Source organism: Dama dama, chromosome 17 (genome assembly GCF_033118175.1).
Source record: "Dama dama isolate Ldn47 chromosome 17, ASM3311817v1, whole genome shotgun sequence".
Taxonomy (NCBI): domain Eukaryota; kingdom Metazoa; phylum Chordata; class Mammalia; order Artiodactyla; family Cervidae; genus Dama; species Dama dama.
The window spans coordinates 24,096,092-24,113,620 of NC_083697.1; the positions used below are offsets into that span (position 1 = coordinate 24,096,092).

The 17,529-nt window shown below is 43.7% G+C and overlaps 1 protein-coding gene across 3 annotated transcripts in view; it reads right to left on the minus strand.

Moving 5' to 3' along the window:
• Positions 1-17,529, minus strand: part of HADH (hydroxyacyl-CoA dehydrogenase) — a 41,192-nt gene that overhangs the window by 21,760 nt on the left and 1,903 nt on the right. The window contains exon 1 of one of the 3 annotated variants that reach the window (XM_061164241.1): positions 15,068-15,109. The exons of 1 other annotated variant lie outside the window; for it this stretch is intronic. In XM_061164241.1, coding sequence (XP_061020224.1) covers positions 15,068-15,094 — 27 coding nt within the window. In that variant the 5' untranslated portion in view covers positions 15,095-15,109. Of the gene's footprint in view, positions 1-14,906; positions 15,042-15,067; positions 15,110-17,529 lie in introns of those variants that run through there. One more of the 3 variants, XM_061164240.1, reaches the window with a different exon arrangement.

The window sequence follows — 17,529 nt, forward strand, 5'->3', positions numbered from 1 at the left end:
CCAACAGTAATTAAACACACACTTCTTCTCAGGCACTGCTTTCAATCCTTAACATGGGTGACAACAACTCTCAAAACAACCTTACAAGAAGATTAAGAGATGGGCCCACAATCACACACTGGTGTCTGGAGACGGACATTTGGAGAGGGTCCACGCTCGACATATCTAAATTGTTTGCACAATGTGGCTTACACTCACATCTGCTTTCCTTCTGAGAGTCTGAAATTTTGGCACTGGCCAGGAAGAGGGGGCCTGTGTGACCAGCCCCAATAAAAACTCTTGGCTCTGGATCTCTGATGAGCACCCCTGGCAGACATTCACAGGACCCATCATAACTGGCTGCTGGAGGAACGAAGTGTGTCCTGTGTGGGCATCAGCAGGAGAGGACTCAAGAAGCTGGTCCCTGCTTTCCTCCAGACCTTGGCCCGTGTGACTCTCCCCTCTGCTGATTCTGCTCTGTGTCCTTCTGCTTTAATAAATTATAGCCATGACGATGACTATACGCCAGTGCTGGGCTTCCCAGGTGGCTCAGATGTTAAGGAATCCGCCTGCAATGTGGGAGACCCCGTGTTAGGAAGACCCCCTGGAGAAGGGAATGGCAGCCCACTCAGGTGTTCTTGTATGGAGAATTCCATGGAGAGAGGAGCCTGGCGGGCTACAGCCCACGGGGTCACAAACAGTCAGACAGGACTGAGCACCTAACACTGAGAGAGGTGAGAAGGTCACCAAAGCTGGAGAAGAGGGGTGAATTTGGTGGGGAACCCTGACATAGAAACTAAGAAAACAAATCTCAGATTTCAGATGCATCTAATGGTGAAACTGAACTGCTCAGAGACAGGCACCCCTGAGGTGCAACAGCTGAAAGGAGGAGTGATGACCACCAGTGGGGTACTTTCCCCCACAAGGGGGCAAGCAGAGGTGCTGGCTTGGGGACCTTCTATTCTTGTCTCAGATCCTCTGTGCGACAGTCCCTCTGGAATAACACAGGTGATTTTCACCTTGTTCCTCTTAACCTCTGCCCTAGCTCATGCTTTGAATAAGCCAGACAGGATTCCTCAGATTCCTCCCTGCCCAGTCCCAATACGCTTTCCCTCATGTCCACTTCCAGCATCACTCAGCCTTTTTTGCCCTCAGGGGGTTGGGGAGGAAAATTCAAGCACATTTGGAACAAGAGAAAAAGCTGAAGGCAACAGAGGCAAAGAAAGACAGCAGAGGGATTCTCTGGTGGTTCAGTGGCTAGGACTCTGTGCTTCCACTGCAGGAGGCACATGTTCGATCCCAGGTTCAAGAACTAAGATCTCAGAAGCTACAGCGAGTGGCCAAAGAAATAAAAAGAGAAAGTTAAAGCAATGTCCTTTTGTTTTGAAACTTTAAAATCCCATTGAGAAAACACAGGGTGGGGGCGGGTGGTGGGGAACACTCAAGAATACAAAGCTCCGTATGTCGGATGTCAAAGAAAATAAAAGCCACATGGTGAAGAACTCTGTCAGGAATCAGATCTCAGAAGGCTGGGTACACCTTCTGTACCCAGAAGGAGGGGTACACCTGGAAGACGCCATTTTCCCAAGGAATAAGGTATTAAGCTTAAAGAGGTGGAGCGGAGTCAGTGAGGGAGGTGGGATCACGCCATCTCCCTAGAAAGCCACTTGCAGAGTTAGTATCATGTTTGACTGTGAGAGTCACGGGGCATCTTTGGTTATGTTGCAGATAAGCTATAACGCTATCCCCTTAAGATTACTTTTTTAAAAAACTGCAAACAGAACCAAACCAAGAGATGAAGCAACCCTCAAAAATTCAAGTGAACCAAGACAGACTTACAAGAACACTAAAATTCAACTGGGAAAATCCGTGGCCAAGAGTATTTTCAGCCTAAATGAGGACTTATCCAAAGTCCTCTGATAAACACCCCCAGCTCCCCCACCCCCACTTCGACCCATAACGAGACACTGGGCAATTCAGTCATTGCTTTTCTTCATCCCGCGTCTGCATAAGCACACTGGAGGTGATACAATATGCAGACACCAGCAAAAATAGCTATTAAATCAAAGCCTTCTAGGCAATGTTCTAGAAGAACAAAGTGCACATGTCAAATGATCCATGTCAAAGTTACTGTGTGCCTAAAATGTCTGTTTACTTTCCCATATCAACCAGAATATACAGGAGGTGCAAGGAGGGGCCAAGTCTCAGAAAGGTAGCAGACAGACCTTCCCAGCGTGTCACTGATCACAGCCTCACTCTGCAAAACGTCCCTCAGCCCCACAGTGCCTCAATGGTCTTTACAGAGGTTGCTCTTGTAGGAACTTAGTTTAACTGTTTTTCCTAAATTTCCCTCTGTTGCCTTGAACATTTTCTACAATTTCGGGATCTTCAAAATGCCTAGACTACTGAGAAAGCAATAATTGCATGCTCTAAATGGTTATCCCTCTGAACACTTTCTACTTTAGCTTTCCTTATCTTGATTTACTCATAAAGCTTCAATAAAATATGAAGAAAATCTTATAGTATTGCTATTCCACAGGCAGAAAAAGATACTCTAGCTTAAACCCAAAGTAGAGATGGCTGGTGAGGAATTTCCTGGCAGTCCAGCGGTTAGGACTCCAGGTAGATTTCACTGCCATGGCCTTTGTTCAAACCCTGGTCAGGGAACTAAGATCTCACAAGCTGCATGGCGTGGCCAAAAAAACTACAACAACAACAAAACCTCACCCAAACGGGATACAATTAAGACTGAATGGAGGAAACACAGATGAAAAAGATAAATTTAAATTCTTGAAATATTATCCATTTTAGGATGAAGTTCTTGGCTGCATAGCAATAAACTACCATTTTAGCACAACTTCAAGTAATTTCAATGAAAGCAGTACTTTCATTCTACCCATCTGCAGACAGCAACCCCATCCAACCTAAAGAACTTCCCTTACAATCATTTGTTTGCAGACATACCCAAGAGACACAAGGTTGGCAACATCTTGAGGGTAACTTCCTGTCCTATTCATCTTCACAAACCCAGTGCCTGGTGCATGGTGGTGAGAGGGTAATAGGCAGGAAGACCAGGGGTCTCCAAAGAGAGGAAATAGGCTGCAAGTGTCAGAGAATTTTCTCCCTCTCTCTCTCTTAAGCGGTAGGAAGAAACAAACAACTGTTAGATTCCCCCCCCCCCACCCGTCTCTACACAAATTTAAAAACAGGTTTCTTCTGTGTTGCCATGACAACATGTGGTTCCACCCTTAACTTTTCTCAAACCTTGAGCTAACCAATGCATTTTTCCTCTGGAAATATGTCTTAAGCTATGTTAATGAACTATGTGTTTACCATTGCCTAATGGCCCCAGACAACTCGCCCGGTGCCAGTGTTATGCCAAAAGGCATGCTGCGGGTGAGGGCTGGTGCCAGTCTCTGAGTTCTGAGACGCTTCCTTTCTCCAACTAGCAGCCTGCTAGTAGCTGTATAAAGTCCGGCTAAAGACTAGCAGCAGGGCACTCTCTCTGCCCCCTTCTGATGTCTATGTCAGAAGATTTCTCTATCTCTTTTCTACTTTAATAAAGCTTTATTACACAAAAGCTCTGAGCGATCAAGCCTTGTCACTGGCCCCGGAGAGAATTCTTCTCCTCCAGAGGCCAAGAATCCCAGCGTCTTTCATGGCGCAACAACAACCTTTCGGCAGGCACTCAATGTATATCTGCTGAATAAGTAAATGAACAAACAAACCACAGGGAGCCCACTGCCTGGTATGTGGCAGATACCTGACATTTCCATGGCATGAGTCCAGTGTTCTGATTTTATTCATCTACTCCAAGTGGGGTTGGTATTCCTCCCTACTGCTGTGTCTAACAGGCTATCATCGAGATAGAGTGAGCATGCAGGCAGCCTGTCCCTCGGCCCCATGCAATCCATGTCAGACCTGAAAGCTGCATGACTGCATCCCAGACTGGCGCAATAAGCAGATGCAACCTTAAGCATGGCCAGTAGTTAGATCTTCACTCATAGCTTCAGCTACATGCTGGTTTGAAGGCTAAAGCCAGAAAAAACATAACAAGAAGTGCTGTGTTTTTCTTGGAAGCCAAGTAATTGTACTGGGATATACAAACAATCTGGACAGTGGGGGAAGCCTTCAAATAGTTTGGGTGAAAAAAATGCAGATTATTAGAAAATGATTTACACCAAATGACCAAGGGCCACACAAAAACTTTGGCTTCTCTGAGGTGAGCACTCTTGCCCCACCACCCCAACACCTGAGCTCCCCTGGGGTAGAGAGGAACCCCCTTACGGCAGCACGCAGGGCACAGCTCTGCATTCACTCCCTTCACTACTGCCGCCTCCTCTCGACTCAAAACCACGCGGTGCCTGTTTCAGGCCCCGGGAGAGAGTGATGAACAAAACAAATCCCCTGCTCTCAGCAGCTTTCACTCCTCACAAATTATCCTGTCTGGTCTTCATAATAGCCTTCGGAGGAGGCCCTGTAACAGTAAGCCAACAAAGTCTGGATGTGAGGGGCTTTGAAGCTAGGCCTGCCTGTATCCCGAGCTCACATGCTGCCTCCAAGGGGAGCCAAGGCATGGCTGGGTCCGAGGGGAACGGTCTGAAACAGCTCTGAAGTGGGCTAGAGCCAGACTCTGGAGCCTGTCTACCAACTGTGAGACAGAAAAATTCCTTAACTCTCATAGGCTGTCTCCTCATCTAAAATTGGAGCAGAAGAGTTGCTGAGAGGTTCAAAAGAGTTAATACTTGTTGAGAGGATTAAGAGAGTTAACACAGTAGAATTGCTGAGAGCATTAAGAGTTAAAGAACATGTGATATGCTAGGCACCCAGAACAGTGCCCAGGATATCACAACAGCTTAATGATTTTATTCTAGGCAGGCCCCTTCTTCCTTCTCTAAGAGTCCAAGGCCTAATAATAGATCCAGGTACTGCCTCTAAAGGAAACTATTTTACTTTGCCTTTAAAATTACATCTTTGGATCTCACGACTTGCCCCCTTTCTGGTTTTCATTTCCAGGTTTTCTTTTCTGTGTCCCTGTCCCTACATTTTTACAAACAGGTTACGATCCCTCTTCATTTAAAAAGAACGTTTAAAAAGCAGGGGGAACACCCACAAACTTCATTAGCCACCTGAAGCTGACCTTTGCTTCACTACAGAAGTCCTTTAATTACCGGGGGACCCAGCTGTATGTGGAGCTCCAGCACTACGGGATGCAAGAACGCATCAATGGTCCTCTAAGTGTTAAAGTCAATGCCTGTTCTTCGGCCTCATCTTCTACTTTCCCACAGCACTACACACTGCCAACTAAGCCCCCCTGTTTTAAATTCTCCAATTTCTTATCTCTATCTGTTCCTTTTAGCCATATTAATTCTCTCAATCTTCTCAAAGGAATCTCTCAAGGTTCTGCCTTCAGTATTCTCCTCTGGCTTTACACCTTTTCTTTCTGGAACCTTACTCATTCTCATGATTCCAGCTAGCTGTGAAACCAGCACATTCTGTCCTAGGCTACAGTCCGTACCACGTGCGGGCGTGCTAGGTTGCTTCAGGCGTGTCCGACTCTGTGACCCCATGGACTGTAGCCCGCCAGGCTCAACTGTCCATGGGATTCTCCAGGCAAGAATACTGAAGTGGGTTACCAGGCCCTCCTCCAGGGGATCTTCCCGACCCAGGGATCGAACCTGTGTCTCTTACGTCTCCTACATTGGCAGGCGGGTTCGGTACCACTGAGCCACCTGGGAAGCCTGCAGTCAATACCTCGTGACCCTAAAGCCAGTTCTCTTGACTCCATTAATGTTACCACTATCCTGAGGGTCACAAGCGTTGCTGGACAACACTTTTTTTTCTTAACTTCCGCCCTAATTACATCCAAAGAAGTTCTATTCATCATTTAAGGCCCATTTCAAAAGCTACCCTCTCCACACGCATGTCCTTTTTCTTGTTTTAAACCTTAGAGCTAGGTTTTTACTGCTGTCACCAGGCTGCCTGATGCCAAAGTCCACGGTGCCATGTGGCCTCTGTTCTTAGATCTGACTCTCTTAGTGGCAGGCATTGATCTGGTCCTTGCGGCCCCTGCCACTCGTCACCTGCATGCGGTGCTTGTCCAGTAACTAACTGCTCAATACCAGGTGCCGAGAGCAGAGTGACCCAAGCCTGTGCCCTCCCCCAGCCCCGTCACACTGCTCTGTGGGCTGCTTCCCGGCTCCACCACCCCACCCCGAGGTTCCCTCCACCAGGAAGCGCCTCCACCTCACGGATGCCAACCCATAATCGGACAGAGAGGCCCTCTCTCCCTCGGTGAAAGCTCTGTCAACCTCGAGCACAGGCAGTCACTCCTTTGTGCCTCTACTGATTTACAGATACAGCAGGTCCTTCCTGCAGGACCCTAAATATAGAAAGAAAAAAAAAAAACAGTGTGGAGCTGGTGAGAGTTACAGCTACCAATGATCACTCAGTGATGTTAACAGCAGCCCAAACCCCAGGACATGAATATAAGAGAGAAATAAGAAACAAACGGTTGTAAGCGATTTCAAGTTGCAAAAATCTCACAAATTTTAGAATAAAGGTCATAAACCAATGAGGATGTAAGAGAAATTCCACATGTGAAAGATAAATTAGATATGGAAAAGTTAACTACCATCAGCTTTTGATGATGAACTCAAAATACTGAATAATAGCTAGAAACCTTTTCAAAAGACCTGCCACATCGTCCATTTCTTCAGAATCCAAAGTAGCTGTTACCACAAAGCCCAACATAGGGCAGTTCTGTCATACGCTGAACTTCAGTCCAACCAAAATTTCCAGTAATGCAAATTTCATATACATATATGTAGTGCAGTTACATACATACGCCTTTCTTTAAACATATACTTTTTAATGTCCCTTTTTCCTTACCTAAGAAGATATATCCTATGTATCTATAACATCATATTTTCAGTGTCTAAAGACTGTATCTTAAGGTAAGGTATTTAACCCACTGAAACTTTCATCTGTATCAGCTGACACCCCAGATACGATAAGCAGGTCATCTGTGCCTTCATGACAGTTAGCTGTTCATACCTGTACCTCCTCCGGATGGTGAGCAACTCAAGAGCAGCAACCACACATTACCTCTCACCCGCTTCAATGTCTAGCACAAAGGTACACTTAATCTTCGTGAAAAGAATGCATGAATAACAGATCTAGTTTTTAAAATCTTCAATTTGTGAATTATCTCAGGAATAAGTTCTCAAGAAATCATGACTGGTTTTGCTACTAGAAACCCTTTATAACAAATTTTACACAATCAAGTTATTAATATAATTATGAAAAATCACACACAAAAAAAGGACAGAAAAAAAAAATAACAACTGGATTCTTTAGTCAATTACCAAATTAAAAAAAAAAAAAAAACCACAAACAATCTCTATTATTTTGGTGGGCAGACCAACCATTTTCTGGCACTGGTGGTGGAGATGCCAGGCCAAAGGGGAACTAGAGCGCAACTGCCGTGTGACATGACCACCTCTGTACTTTCAAAACTGGATTCATGCTTAATCTCCTCCAGCATGTCAATGTGTCCTATACCATTTATCCAAGGGGCTGTGGGCAAAGAGACCTGCAGACCCTGTGTGCGTCCGTCATGTGTGAGGGGCACGTGTGAGCCAGGTCGGGGATGGCCGCAGACACACGACACAGCTTTCCCTCCAATGCCGCTCTCTTCTCTATCACAGTGGGGAGAGAGTGAGAGGCACCTTAGTCTCTCGACTACTGCAAGATCAGAGAGGGAAAGCATTTACTGTTCAGCTTTAGTAGCTACGGATAACAGAGATCATCAACTACCAGAGCAGGAAAGCAGTGCAACAGTTTTCAGGCTTTTTAGCCATGAAATTATTCCTCCTAAGAAGGTATGCAGAAGAGCAATACATAAAGCATATGTCAGGGGAGAGGGGTTTGGGAACCACCAAGGAACCGCACTGAACTCCTAACCCTAAAGTCCATCAGAGTATAGTGTTAAAAACCTCTGATCTGTAAAGTAATTAGCCTCCAATTAAAATTTTTTTTAAATTAAAAAAAAAAAAAAAAAAAAAAAACCTCTGATCTATTCAGGCCTACTATGATGGCTATTATTTTTTTTTAAAAAAAAAGGAACAAAAACATAAAATAAGTGTTAGCAAACATGGAGAAACTGGAACTCCTGCACACTGCTGATGCAGCCCCTGTGGATCGTGCTATAAGAGTTCCTCAAAATACTAAAAATAATTACCATATTATCCAGGAATTCCACTTCTGGATATATATCCAAAAGAACTCTAACACAGACTTCGAAGCAAGACTCTAACATAGCTGCAGACCAGCAAGACTCTAACATAGCTGCAGACCATGTTCACGGCAGCATCCCCAATAACCAAAAGGTGGGAGCAGCCCAAGTGTCCACTGATGGATGAATGGGCAAATAAAATGTGGAATATGACTCCACTAAAAGTATCCCGCTGTAATATTATTCCTCAAAAAGGAAAGAAATTCTGGCACATGCTACAACACAGATGAAACTTTAAGATTTTCAGATGAAACAAAGCAGTCACAAAAGGACAAATACTGAGTGATTTCTCTCATACGAAAAATCCAGAACAAATTCATTGAGACTGAAAGTAAAAAGATGGCTGCCAAGGGCTGGGGGAAGGAGAGATGGGAAATTATTATTTAACAGGCATGTACTTAAATGTCACTGAACTGTACAATTTTAAAGTAAGTTTTCCTGTATGTTGTTTTTTGTTTTTTTTTTTACCACATACAACACACAAAAACCTTTAATCCAGCATACCTTCATTTTACTGAGAAAAGTAGCAGCAACGAAAGCAAAATTATTATTCACCTAAGATCACATATCTATCCAAATCATAATTCTGTAAAAGGTACTTCTGTCTAGATTACTAACTAAGCTTTTCAATGGCTCCTGGTGATCACAAAATAAAAGCGCCTACACATGGCATGCAAGGCCCTCCAGGAAAGGGATCCACCTCCTCTCCAGACACATTGCTCACTGTTGCCAGAGACCACCGCAAGGCGTGTAGGTGCCTACATCTGCTATCACCTCTCACCTCCAGGCCTCTGTACTGTCCATTCCTCCCCCCCGCCTCATTAACTAAGCATTGCCACCCCCAAGACCCTCTGAGTCCCAAACAAGGAGTCCTCCGTGTTCCAGCAACAGCCTGCACACCCTCACCGCTGCACCACCACGCTGGGTTACGGCCACCCGTTCCAGCGCCATCTCCCCCACTCCTGTGCCTAGCACCCAGTCCCTCGGTCGTGTCCGACCTCTGCAACCCCATGGACTGTAGCCCACCAGGCACCTCTGTCCATGGGGATTCTCTAGGCAGGAATACTGGAGTGGGTTGCCATTTCCTTCTCCAGGGGATCTTCCCAACCCAGGAATCAAACCCAGGTCTCCCACATTGAGGGCAGATTCTTCACTGTCTGAGCCACCAGGGAAGCCCAAGAATCCTGGAGTGGGTAGCCTATCCCTTCTCCAGGGGATCTTCCTGATACAGGAATCGAACCAAGGTCTCCTGCATTGCAGGCGGATTCCTTTCCAGCTGAGCTACCAAGGAAGACCCTCCTCCTGGATTCTGACTAAATGAGACCCACACCAAGACACACTGTAATTAAAATGTCAAAAGTCAAAGACAAAGATTAATATTGTAAAATATTAAAAGCATCAGGAGAAAACCAACTTGCTAAACACAAGGGAATTCCCAATAAGACCAACAGCAGAAACACTGTATTCAAAGTACTGAAAACAAAAGCAAAAACTTACAACCAAGAACATCCTCCCTGGCAAAGCTCAGAGTGAAGGACTTCCTCACTACTAAATCTGTATTACAAGAAATGTTAGTGGGACTTTAAGCTGAAAAGAAAGGGCACCCATTAGTAACAAGAACACATATGAAAGAATAAATCTCACTAGGAAGGTAGTAACAAAGGTAGTAGATTAATCATTTACAAAGCTAGTATGAATGTTAAAAGACAAAAAAGCAGTTAAAAAAAAGGCTATGATTACTGTAATTAGTTCAGGGGTTACTGTTGTTGTTCAGTCACCCAATCGTATCCAACTCTGTGCAACCCCATGAACTGTAGCACGCCAGGCCTCCCTGTCCCTCACCATGTCCCAGAGTTTGCCCAAGTTATGTCCATTGCATCAGTGATGCCATCCAGTCATCTCATCTTCTGACGCCCTCTTCTCCTTCTCCCCTCAATTTTTCCCGGCATCAGGGACTTTTCCAATGAGTCACCTGTTCACATCAGATGACCAAGACACTGGAGCTTTAGCTTCAGCATCAGTCCTTCCAACGAGTATTCAGGGTTGATTTCCCTTAAAGCTGACTGGTTTGATCTCCTTGTTGTCCAAGGGGCTCTTAGGAGTCTTCTCCAGCACCCCAGTTCGAAGGCATCAATTCTTTGGTAATCTGCCTTCTTTACAGTCGAGTTCTCACAACCCTGCGTGACCACTGGGAAGACTATAGCCTTGACTATACAGACCTTTGTCAGCAGAGTAATGTGTCTGCTTTTCAACACACTGTCTAGGTTTGTCATCACTTTCCCGCCAAGAAGCAGTTGATTTCTGATTTCATGGCTGCAGTCACCATCTGCGGTGATTTTAGAGAACAAGAAGAGGAAATTTGTCACTACCTCCACCTTTTCCCCTTCTATTTGCCATGAAGCAATGAGGCTGGATGCCACGATCTTAGCTTTTTTAATATTTAGTTTTAAGCTGGCTCTTTCACTCTCCTCCTTCACCCTCATCAAGAGGCTCTTGAGTTCCTCTTGGCTTTCAGCCATTAGAGTGGTATCAGCCGCATATCTGAGGTTGTTGGTATTTCTCTGCCTATCTTGATTCCAGCTTGTAACTCATTCCGTTCAGCATTTCTCATGATGTGCTCAGCATATAGGTTAAACAAAACAGGTTGACAGCAGACAGCCCTGTCGTACTCCTTTTTCAATCTTGAACCAATCAGCTGTTCCATACAGTGTTCTAACTGTTGCTTCTTGACCGTACAGATTTCTCAGGAGACAGATAAGATGCGCTGGTATTCCCATCTCTTTAAGGGCTTTCCACAGTTTATTATGACCACACAAAGGCTTTAGCACAGTCAATGAAACAGAGGTAGATGTTTTTCTGGAATTTCCTAGCTTTCTCTATGATCTAGCAAATGTTGGCAATTTGACCTCTAGTTCCTCTTCCTTTTCTAAACCCAGCATGGACATGTGGAAGTTCTTGGTTCACATAATGCTGAAGCCTAGCATGAAAGATTTTAAGCATGACCTTACTAGCATGAGAGATGAGTGCAATTGTCCAATGGTTAGCACATTCTTCAGTACCACCCTTCTTGGGAATTGGGATAAGAAAAGGTCCAGTCCTGTGGCCACTGTTAGGTCTTCCAGATTGGCTGACATATTGAATGCAACACCATTGGCATCATTCTTTAGGGTTTCGAATAGTTCTACTGGAATAGAATAGTTAAGGGATACACAAGATAAAAAAGTGTGAAATGTGATATCAAAAACATAAACCAAGGAGGGTTATTAATGTTGAGCTTCAGAATAGGGTCAAACTTAAGTTGTTATTAAATCAAATACAGACTGTTACACATACAAGTTACTATATGTTAGCCTTATGGTAACCACAAAGAAAATTAAAGTCAATGCAGGAAATTGAAGATATCTGAAATACATATAAGAATTCATAATCAAAATTCATAAACATTTCCTACAAATCAATTAGGGGAAAATGTACAACACAATACTAAAATAGGAATGAAATCTAATAAGACATTATATAAGAATATATATGGCCAATAAACATATGAAAAGGGGTTCACCTCATTAGTAAACAGGAAATTCCAATAAAAATACAATGAAATACCACTAAACTACTAGAATGACTAAAGGAACAACAACATAATCCTATAGAGCAAGGAGGACCTTCCAACCCTGATGGTAGAACTCTAAACTGATATAACCACTTTGGAAAACGGTTCAGCATTACCTACTGAAGTTGAATATATTCATATTTTGTAATCCAGCAGTTTCACCCAAGAGAAACATGCACACGTGTGTATCAAAAGACAGGACCATGACTGTGGATAGCAACAGTGCTGTGAGGGCTGATTCCAGCAGGTCTAGAATCAGCCCGAGTAGCTCTGCTGAAGTTCCCGCATCACAGTGACCCCTGGTCCAGGCGTGAAAGCTACTGCTTCACAGTGTTGCTTTGTAACATTAAGAAGTCTGGGGGTGGTTTGTATCAACTTATCAACACTGCTGATAAGAGTGATACTGATGATTCACACCTGATTTTTAAAGTTACATTATTGAAGGTTCTTACTTAGAAAAGAATTTCACATGTCTTGGATGCAAGGAAACCAATCACACTAATTTTTCCCAAATTAATCAATGAATTATTCCCAACTTCCTGAGGAGATGGCAGTGGAAGAGTAGATCACAAAAAGAAGCGATCTTTTTTCATCTCCCATAGATATACTTTCAATAAATAAGGAGGACTTTCCCTGGCACTTTAACTTGAGTGCCAATAATCTGAATCAACCCATTGAAGATCTACTGAGGACTCTAGTTTTATATGATAGTGACTACAAGACCTCCAAGACAAGAAGTCTGCAATGGAAAAAAAAAAATGTATTTGAAGGCTATGTCCTCAACTCCACGACTTCTCTAGCTTTGGTGGAAAGCAGGCTTAGCCAAAGAGAAATATTTTTGGACAAGGATGCTTCAGAGCTATAAAAATAGGCCCAGTAAACAGCACATTTGTCAAAATGCCCGAGTACTCCAGTCACAGGGCCAAGGAAACATGCCAAGCAGAAGCATACTGGATTTCTATATTTTTGCAAACATACCACGAGATTTGAAGCCCCTTCTCTGAATTATTACTTGAGTGATCAATTTGTGAGAATTGCAGCAACTGGTCCAGTGAGGGGTTCCAAGTGCCCTTACACTACAGGAGGGCTGCATTTCAACATTACATTCTCTCTGAAAACCACTGAGCTGTATGTACCCTCTGCCACAACCAAATTCTGACTTCTTGATACCCAGAGGAGGTGTTCACCCAGAATAAGTATACTGAGTCACTCCTCCCCCTGAGGCTGCTGCACCTCTGCATTAAGACCTGCCCTTGAGTTCTCAGGACTTGATCCAAGGAGGAAAAAAGTCATAAATCAGTTTTATCTCCCAGAGCTGGCAAGTCTGGGTTCATGATTATCTCTGGTTATGCAATGCCTTGAACTTTGCCATCAACACAAGCTGTGTTCACTGACTTTAACAATCAGAAAAAGGCCTTCTGTTGAAGTGTTCAACCACCACCACAGCTGGTTTATACTAAAAACCATTAAGTTCATTGGTTGGTCTCTTTTTTTAACTTAGATTTTTATACCTAAAAAAGTATTTCTAAAAAGCCAAAGGAATGTGCCTCCATTTTTTAAATGAGTCTGTTAAATACACAATTTTTTTAAAAATTCAATAAGGATCTGGGTTTGGTGATGGAGAGAAAAAATAACTTCTCTTCCTGGACTCTCTACTCCCATCTCCCATAAATTCTGGAAAGGAGATGGGATAGACGGACCCATCAGTGGCATCAACCAGCTCTCAGTTATATTAAGAATCTCTGAAGGACATTGCCAGAATGGACACTTTCTGAGTAGAGAAGAGAGCTGCAAATCCTAACTATTCTCCAGGAAGATTAATATGGCAATGGTTATTAGGATGAGGGTTTTTTCCTCTATTAGATTCTGCTGAAATGAACCAATTAAGATGCTTCCTCAACAATTCAGGAATCAATCCTTGTTCTAGGAATTAGAAGGGAAAGAACAGGGGCAGGAGCACTCCTCAGAGCCTTCTGCAAAATGGTAGACATTCCAACAGGAACCCTGTCTTCAGAGGGCATGAGGTGGCCACAAAGTCAACAGTGGCAATCACAGAGGGAGGAAGCTCTCTGGAAAAGCTGGAGAGAACAAAGAAGTCATGCCAGGGGAGCCTGAGTCTATTATGGGCAGAAAGATGGTAGCAGAGGATGGAGATGATCAGCTGAACCTGGAGCTGAAGAAAGGACAAGCTGCAAACTGTTAACTCCAGACACCCACAGAGCCCCTTGCCCAAGGAGGCCACACTTCTCCCCAAAAGACAGTAGAGGCCAAAAGGTACAGGTAGGACTGTGGTCATCTCAGCCACAGGAATCTCCAGCCAGCAGAACCCTAAGTGAAAAGACCTGAGTTCCAGCCTCAGCTCTGCCTCTGACCCTTGGGCCCAGGTGACAGCTCTGCTGGGATGATTATTATAATGGTCACATGAAATGACAGAGACATTAAAGTACTTAGAACAGGAAAAAAGTGCACAAAAAAGACCACACATCTGTAGTGTTTTTTAAGTGCCAGGCTGATTTAAATGCTCTATGAGTATGAACTTACTGTAATAACCAAATACAAGTAAAGAAAGCACTAAGATTATCTCTCAACAACCCACACAATTAGTCTTAAAATCTTTCGAATTGCCTGAACTCTCCCAAGCTCACGATCAGATCTTCAAGCATTGCTAATAGAATCTAAACTAAGAGAAGTCATCACCAGATCAGAGCTGATGGATCTACACTACATAAAAGCAGCTAACAATTATTAAACAGCTTCCACTGAACACACTAGCACAGCTCTTAGCTCATTTCCACCCTCAGAACACTAAGACAAGTAACATTATCTGTTGATAAGGGAAGAAGCGGGGAGAGGCTAAGAGACTCGCTAAAGATTCCCACAGCCAGGAGCAGAAGGGCTGGAACCCAACTCCAGCAGGCACCTTACAGCTTGCTCACTTTCAACCACACTCAGCAGAAACCATCACACATTTCAGCATGACCTAGAGGAAGCTACAGCACAGCAACCAGCAGCATCACCTACCTGTGGACCCAGGAGAGCCAGGCAGTGAGGTATGTGCCTAAGGCAGAACTGGGGAGAAGACGGAGGGCGGGGAACTAAAATTAGAAACTCAAGAAAGGGGCAAATAATTGTGAGGTGCATCCAGGACACGTCAGAGAAAACCCAAAACCTGACTGAGGTACCATTTCTGCTCCACAATGTCCAAACATGTTCCGCGTGGCATTCACTTTTCTGCCTGTCAGGTCTATCTCTTCTAGAGTATCCCCAGCCACACTCCAAGTCCAAAGACTAACATGCCAACAGAAGCTGATTTTACTGTCACCAGTACATCACGGAGATCAGAGAACAGCCCAATAAAGAACTGTGTGACAACACAGGAAGTGAGGGAAGAACTTCACGACACACCCACCCCATGTGCCTGAGGACGAAGTTAATACCTGGGAATAAAACTATTCCCTCCATAAAGAAGTCTGAGTCCCAAAGGACAGCTTACAACTTAACGGTGGTGCCAGTCTCCTGAGATCTTAAAACTTCTCTTAGGCCCCTGCGCTGCTTTCAAGCAAATTTCAACAGAGGCAAACTCACTGAGGCAACAGGGGAAACGTACAGCTGAATAACACAAAGCAATTCTGATCGTTCTTCTATCCAGCATCAGAAAATTCAGAGTTGGGTGGGGGTGGGGCGGGGCAGGAAAAAGAGATGGGCGAACCAATGCAGAGCCGAGAGAGAAGACTTCTAACCTACTTGAGCAATACAATGTCAGGGAAACATATCTGTAGTTTAGAATACGGCTCCCCCAACCCCATCCTGTTTTAACAGCCTAAGGAGTTCTCCCTGGAAAAAGTGTGCACTTTTTGCTCTTTAAGAGGGACCAAAAAAAAAATCTTTGGGTGCAAACCCAGCTCCAATCCCCTTCAAGATGCAAACTCTCTCTTCCTCAAAGTATGGCATACTAAAATGAAGGTAAACCAGAAATCCAAGAAGTCCACTCCTGAAATGCCATCCCAGAAATCCCACTGGCTGCCCACCAGTAACTAAATGAAAGCCATAAACTCTCTGAGCTCCTTATGTTAAAAAAAGGCAATTCAGGAAGCAAAGCTTAAACTCATTCTACAAACTGAAGAAATGCACAGCTAATAACTTTCTTTTTTCCCTTCTTTAAAAAGCAAAAAACAACCCATCCCCTACTCGAGGGTCAATTACTGGTGGAAGCTTCTTTGCTGGCCTAAGTATCCAGCTGAAGATAAATTGGCAATCAGACCCAAGTAAGAATAATGTGTGAACACACAAAACAAGTTAACCTTACTTAAATATTAACCATGAGTCAGTTTGTTTTTTTTTTAATTTAAAACAAGCAAAAAAAAAAAAAATGACAGGCAAAGTACTCTTGGACAAAACAAATATACATATGGTCTGTGCTCTGATCAACTACGTATTATTAAACACAGAACTCACTTGTCTTAAATTGCTTAATTGCTTGCGAAATGTGTCAGGCTCCCACAAAATCTAGGGTTTTTTTTTTTTTTTTTCATCCTACTCAACATGAACTGGAACACATGCCAAAAATGACATTTTTAAAGTATTAAAAATGTAAATAGAACTACACCTTGATTAAAATTTAAACTACTTCAGAAAGAGTTCTGGAGAATGAAGCTAAATGCAAATTAAGGGCGTAATTTAGGTGTTACTTTGTGCTTATGCTTTTAAAGCTTTACTGAGGACAATAAAAAATGCCTCCCCTCTCTTCAGAGGTCCCTGAACAAACTACATTGCCAACTGGCATTCACCTTGAAGATCAAGCAAGAAGGGACAGAATCACAACCAACACTCTCCATCTTAAGGTTACAGTCCTACAACAGCAGCAAGATCAGAGATGGGAATGGTGCAAGGGGACAATGGCAAAAGAACAAGGGTAACACTATAAAGGTAATAACCCTCAAGACAGCTAACATTCAAGTTCCTACTAAATGCCACTGGGCTAAGTGCTTGATGTGTGCTAATCCATTTAACCCTCTCCACTCTCCTAGGAGGCTGGTCCTACCCTAGAGATTAGTAAAATAAGGCACAGAAGCACGTTTCCCATGTCGATACAGCCAACGTGAGGCAGGCCAGCAAAGGCCATCCCAGCTCCCCACAGTGAACTGAATACAATCTACAGTCAAGATATGTCAACTAATAAGTCTATGGCACTAAATAAGCAAAACAGATTTACCCAGTACCAAAAGCTGTAGGTCAAGGAGCATAAAAAATGAGGCAACACTGCCTCAAACAGCATGATCTAGGGTAGAGTGGCAAAAACAGATCAAAGCCAACCAACGGGCAGAAAGTGGCACAGAGATATCCTTCAGGAAAGGGTGGTTCCCCTCCACAGGATTAAAACTGCCACCCACAGTGGCCGAGGCTCTTTTAAACCTTGTTATGTAAGGACAGAATTACTTAAATCTTTGGTCTTTATCAACTTCTTGAGTGACAGTTCCATTATACCTCCATTCTGAGGGGTTAAATAGCTTTCTTTTTTAAACACCTTAGGTTTGCAAAAGGCGCACCTTGGTCCAAACATGCAAGGATGTGATCCACAGTCTGAACTGTGTCAGTGTCAAGCTCCTCCCTTCTTTCTCAGATGAAAGCTCCAACATCATACTTA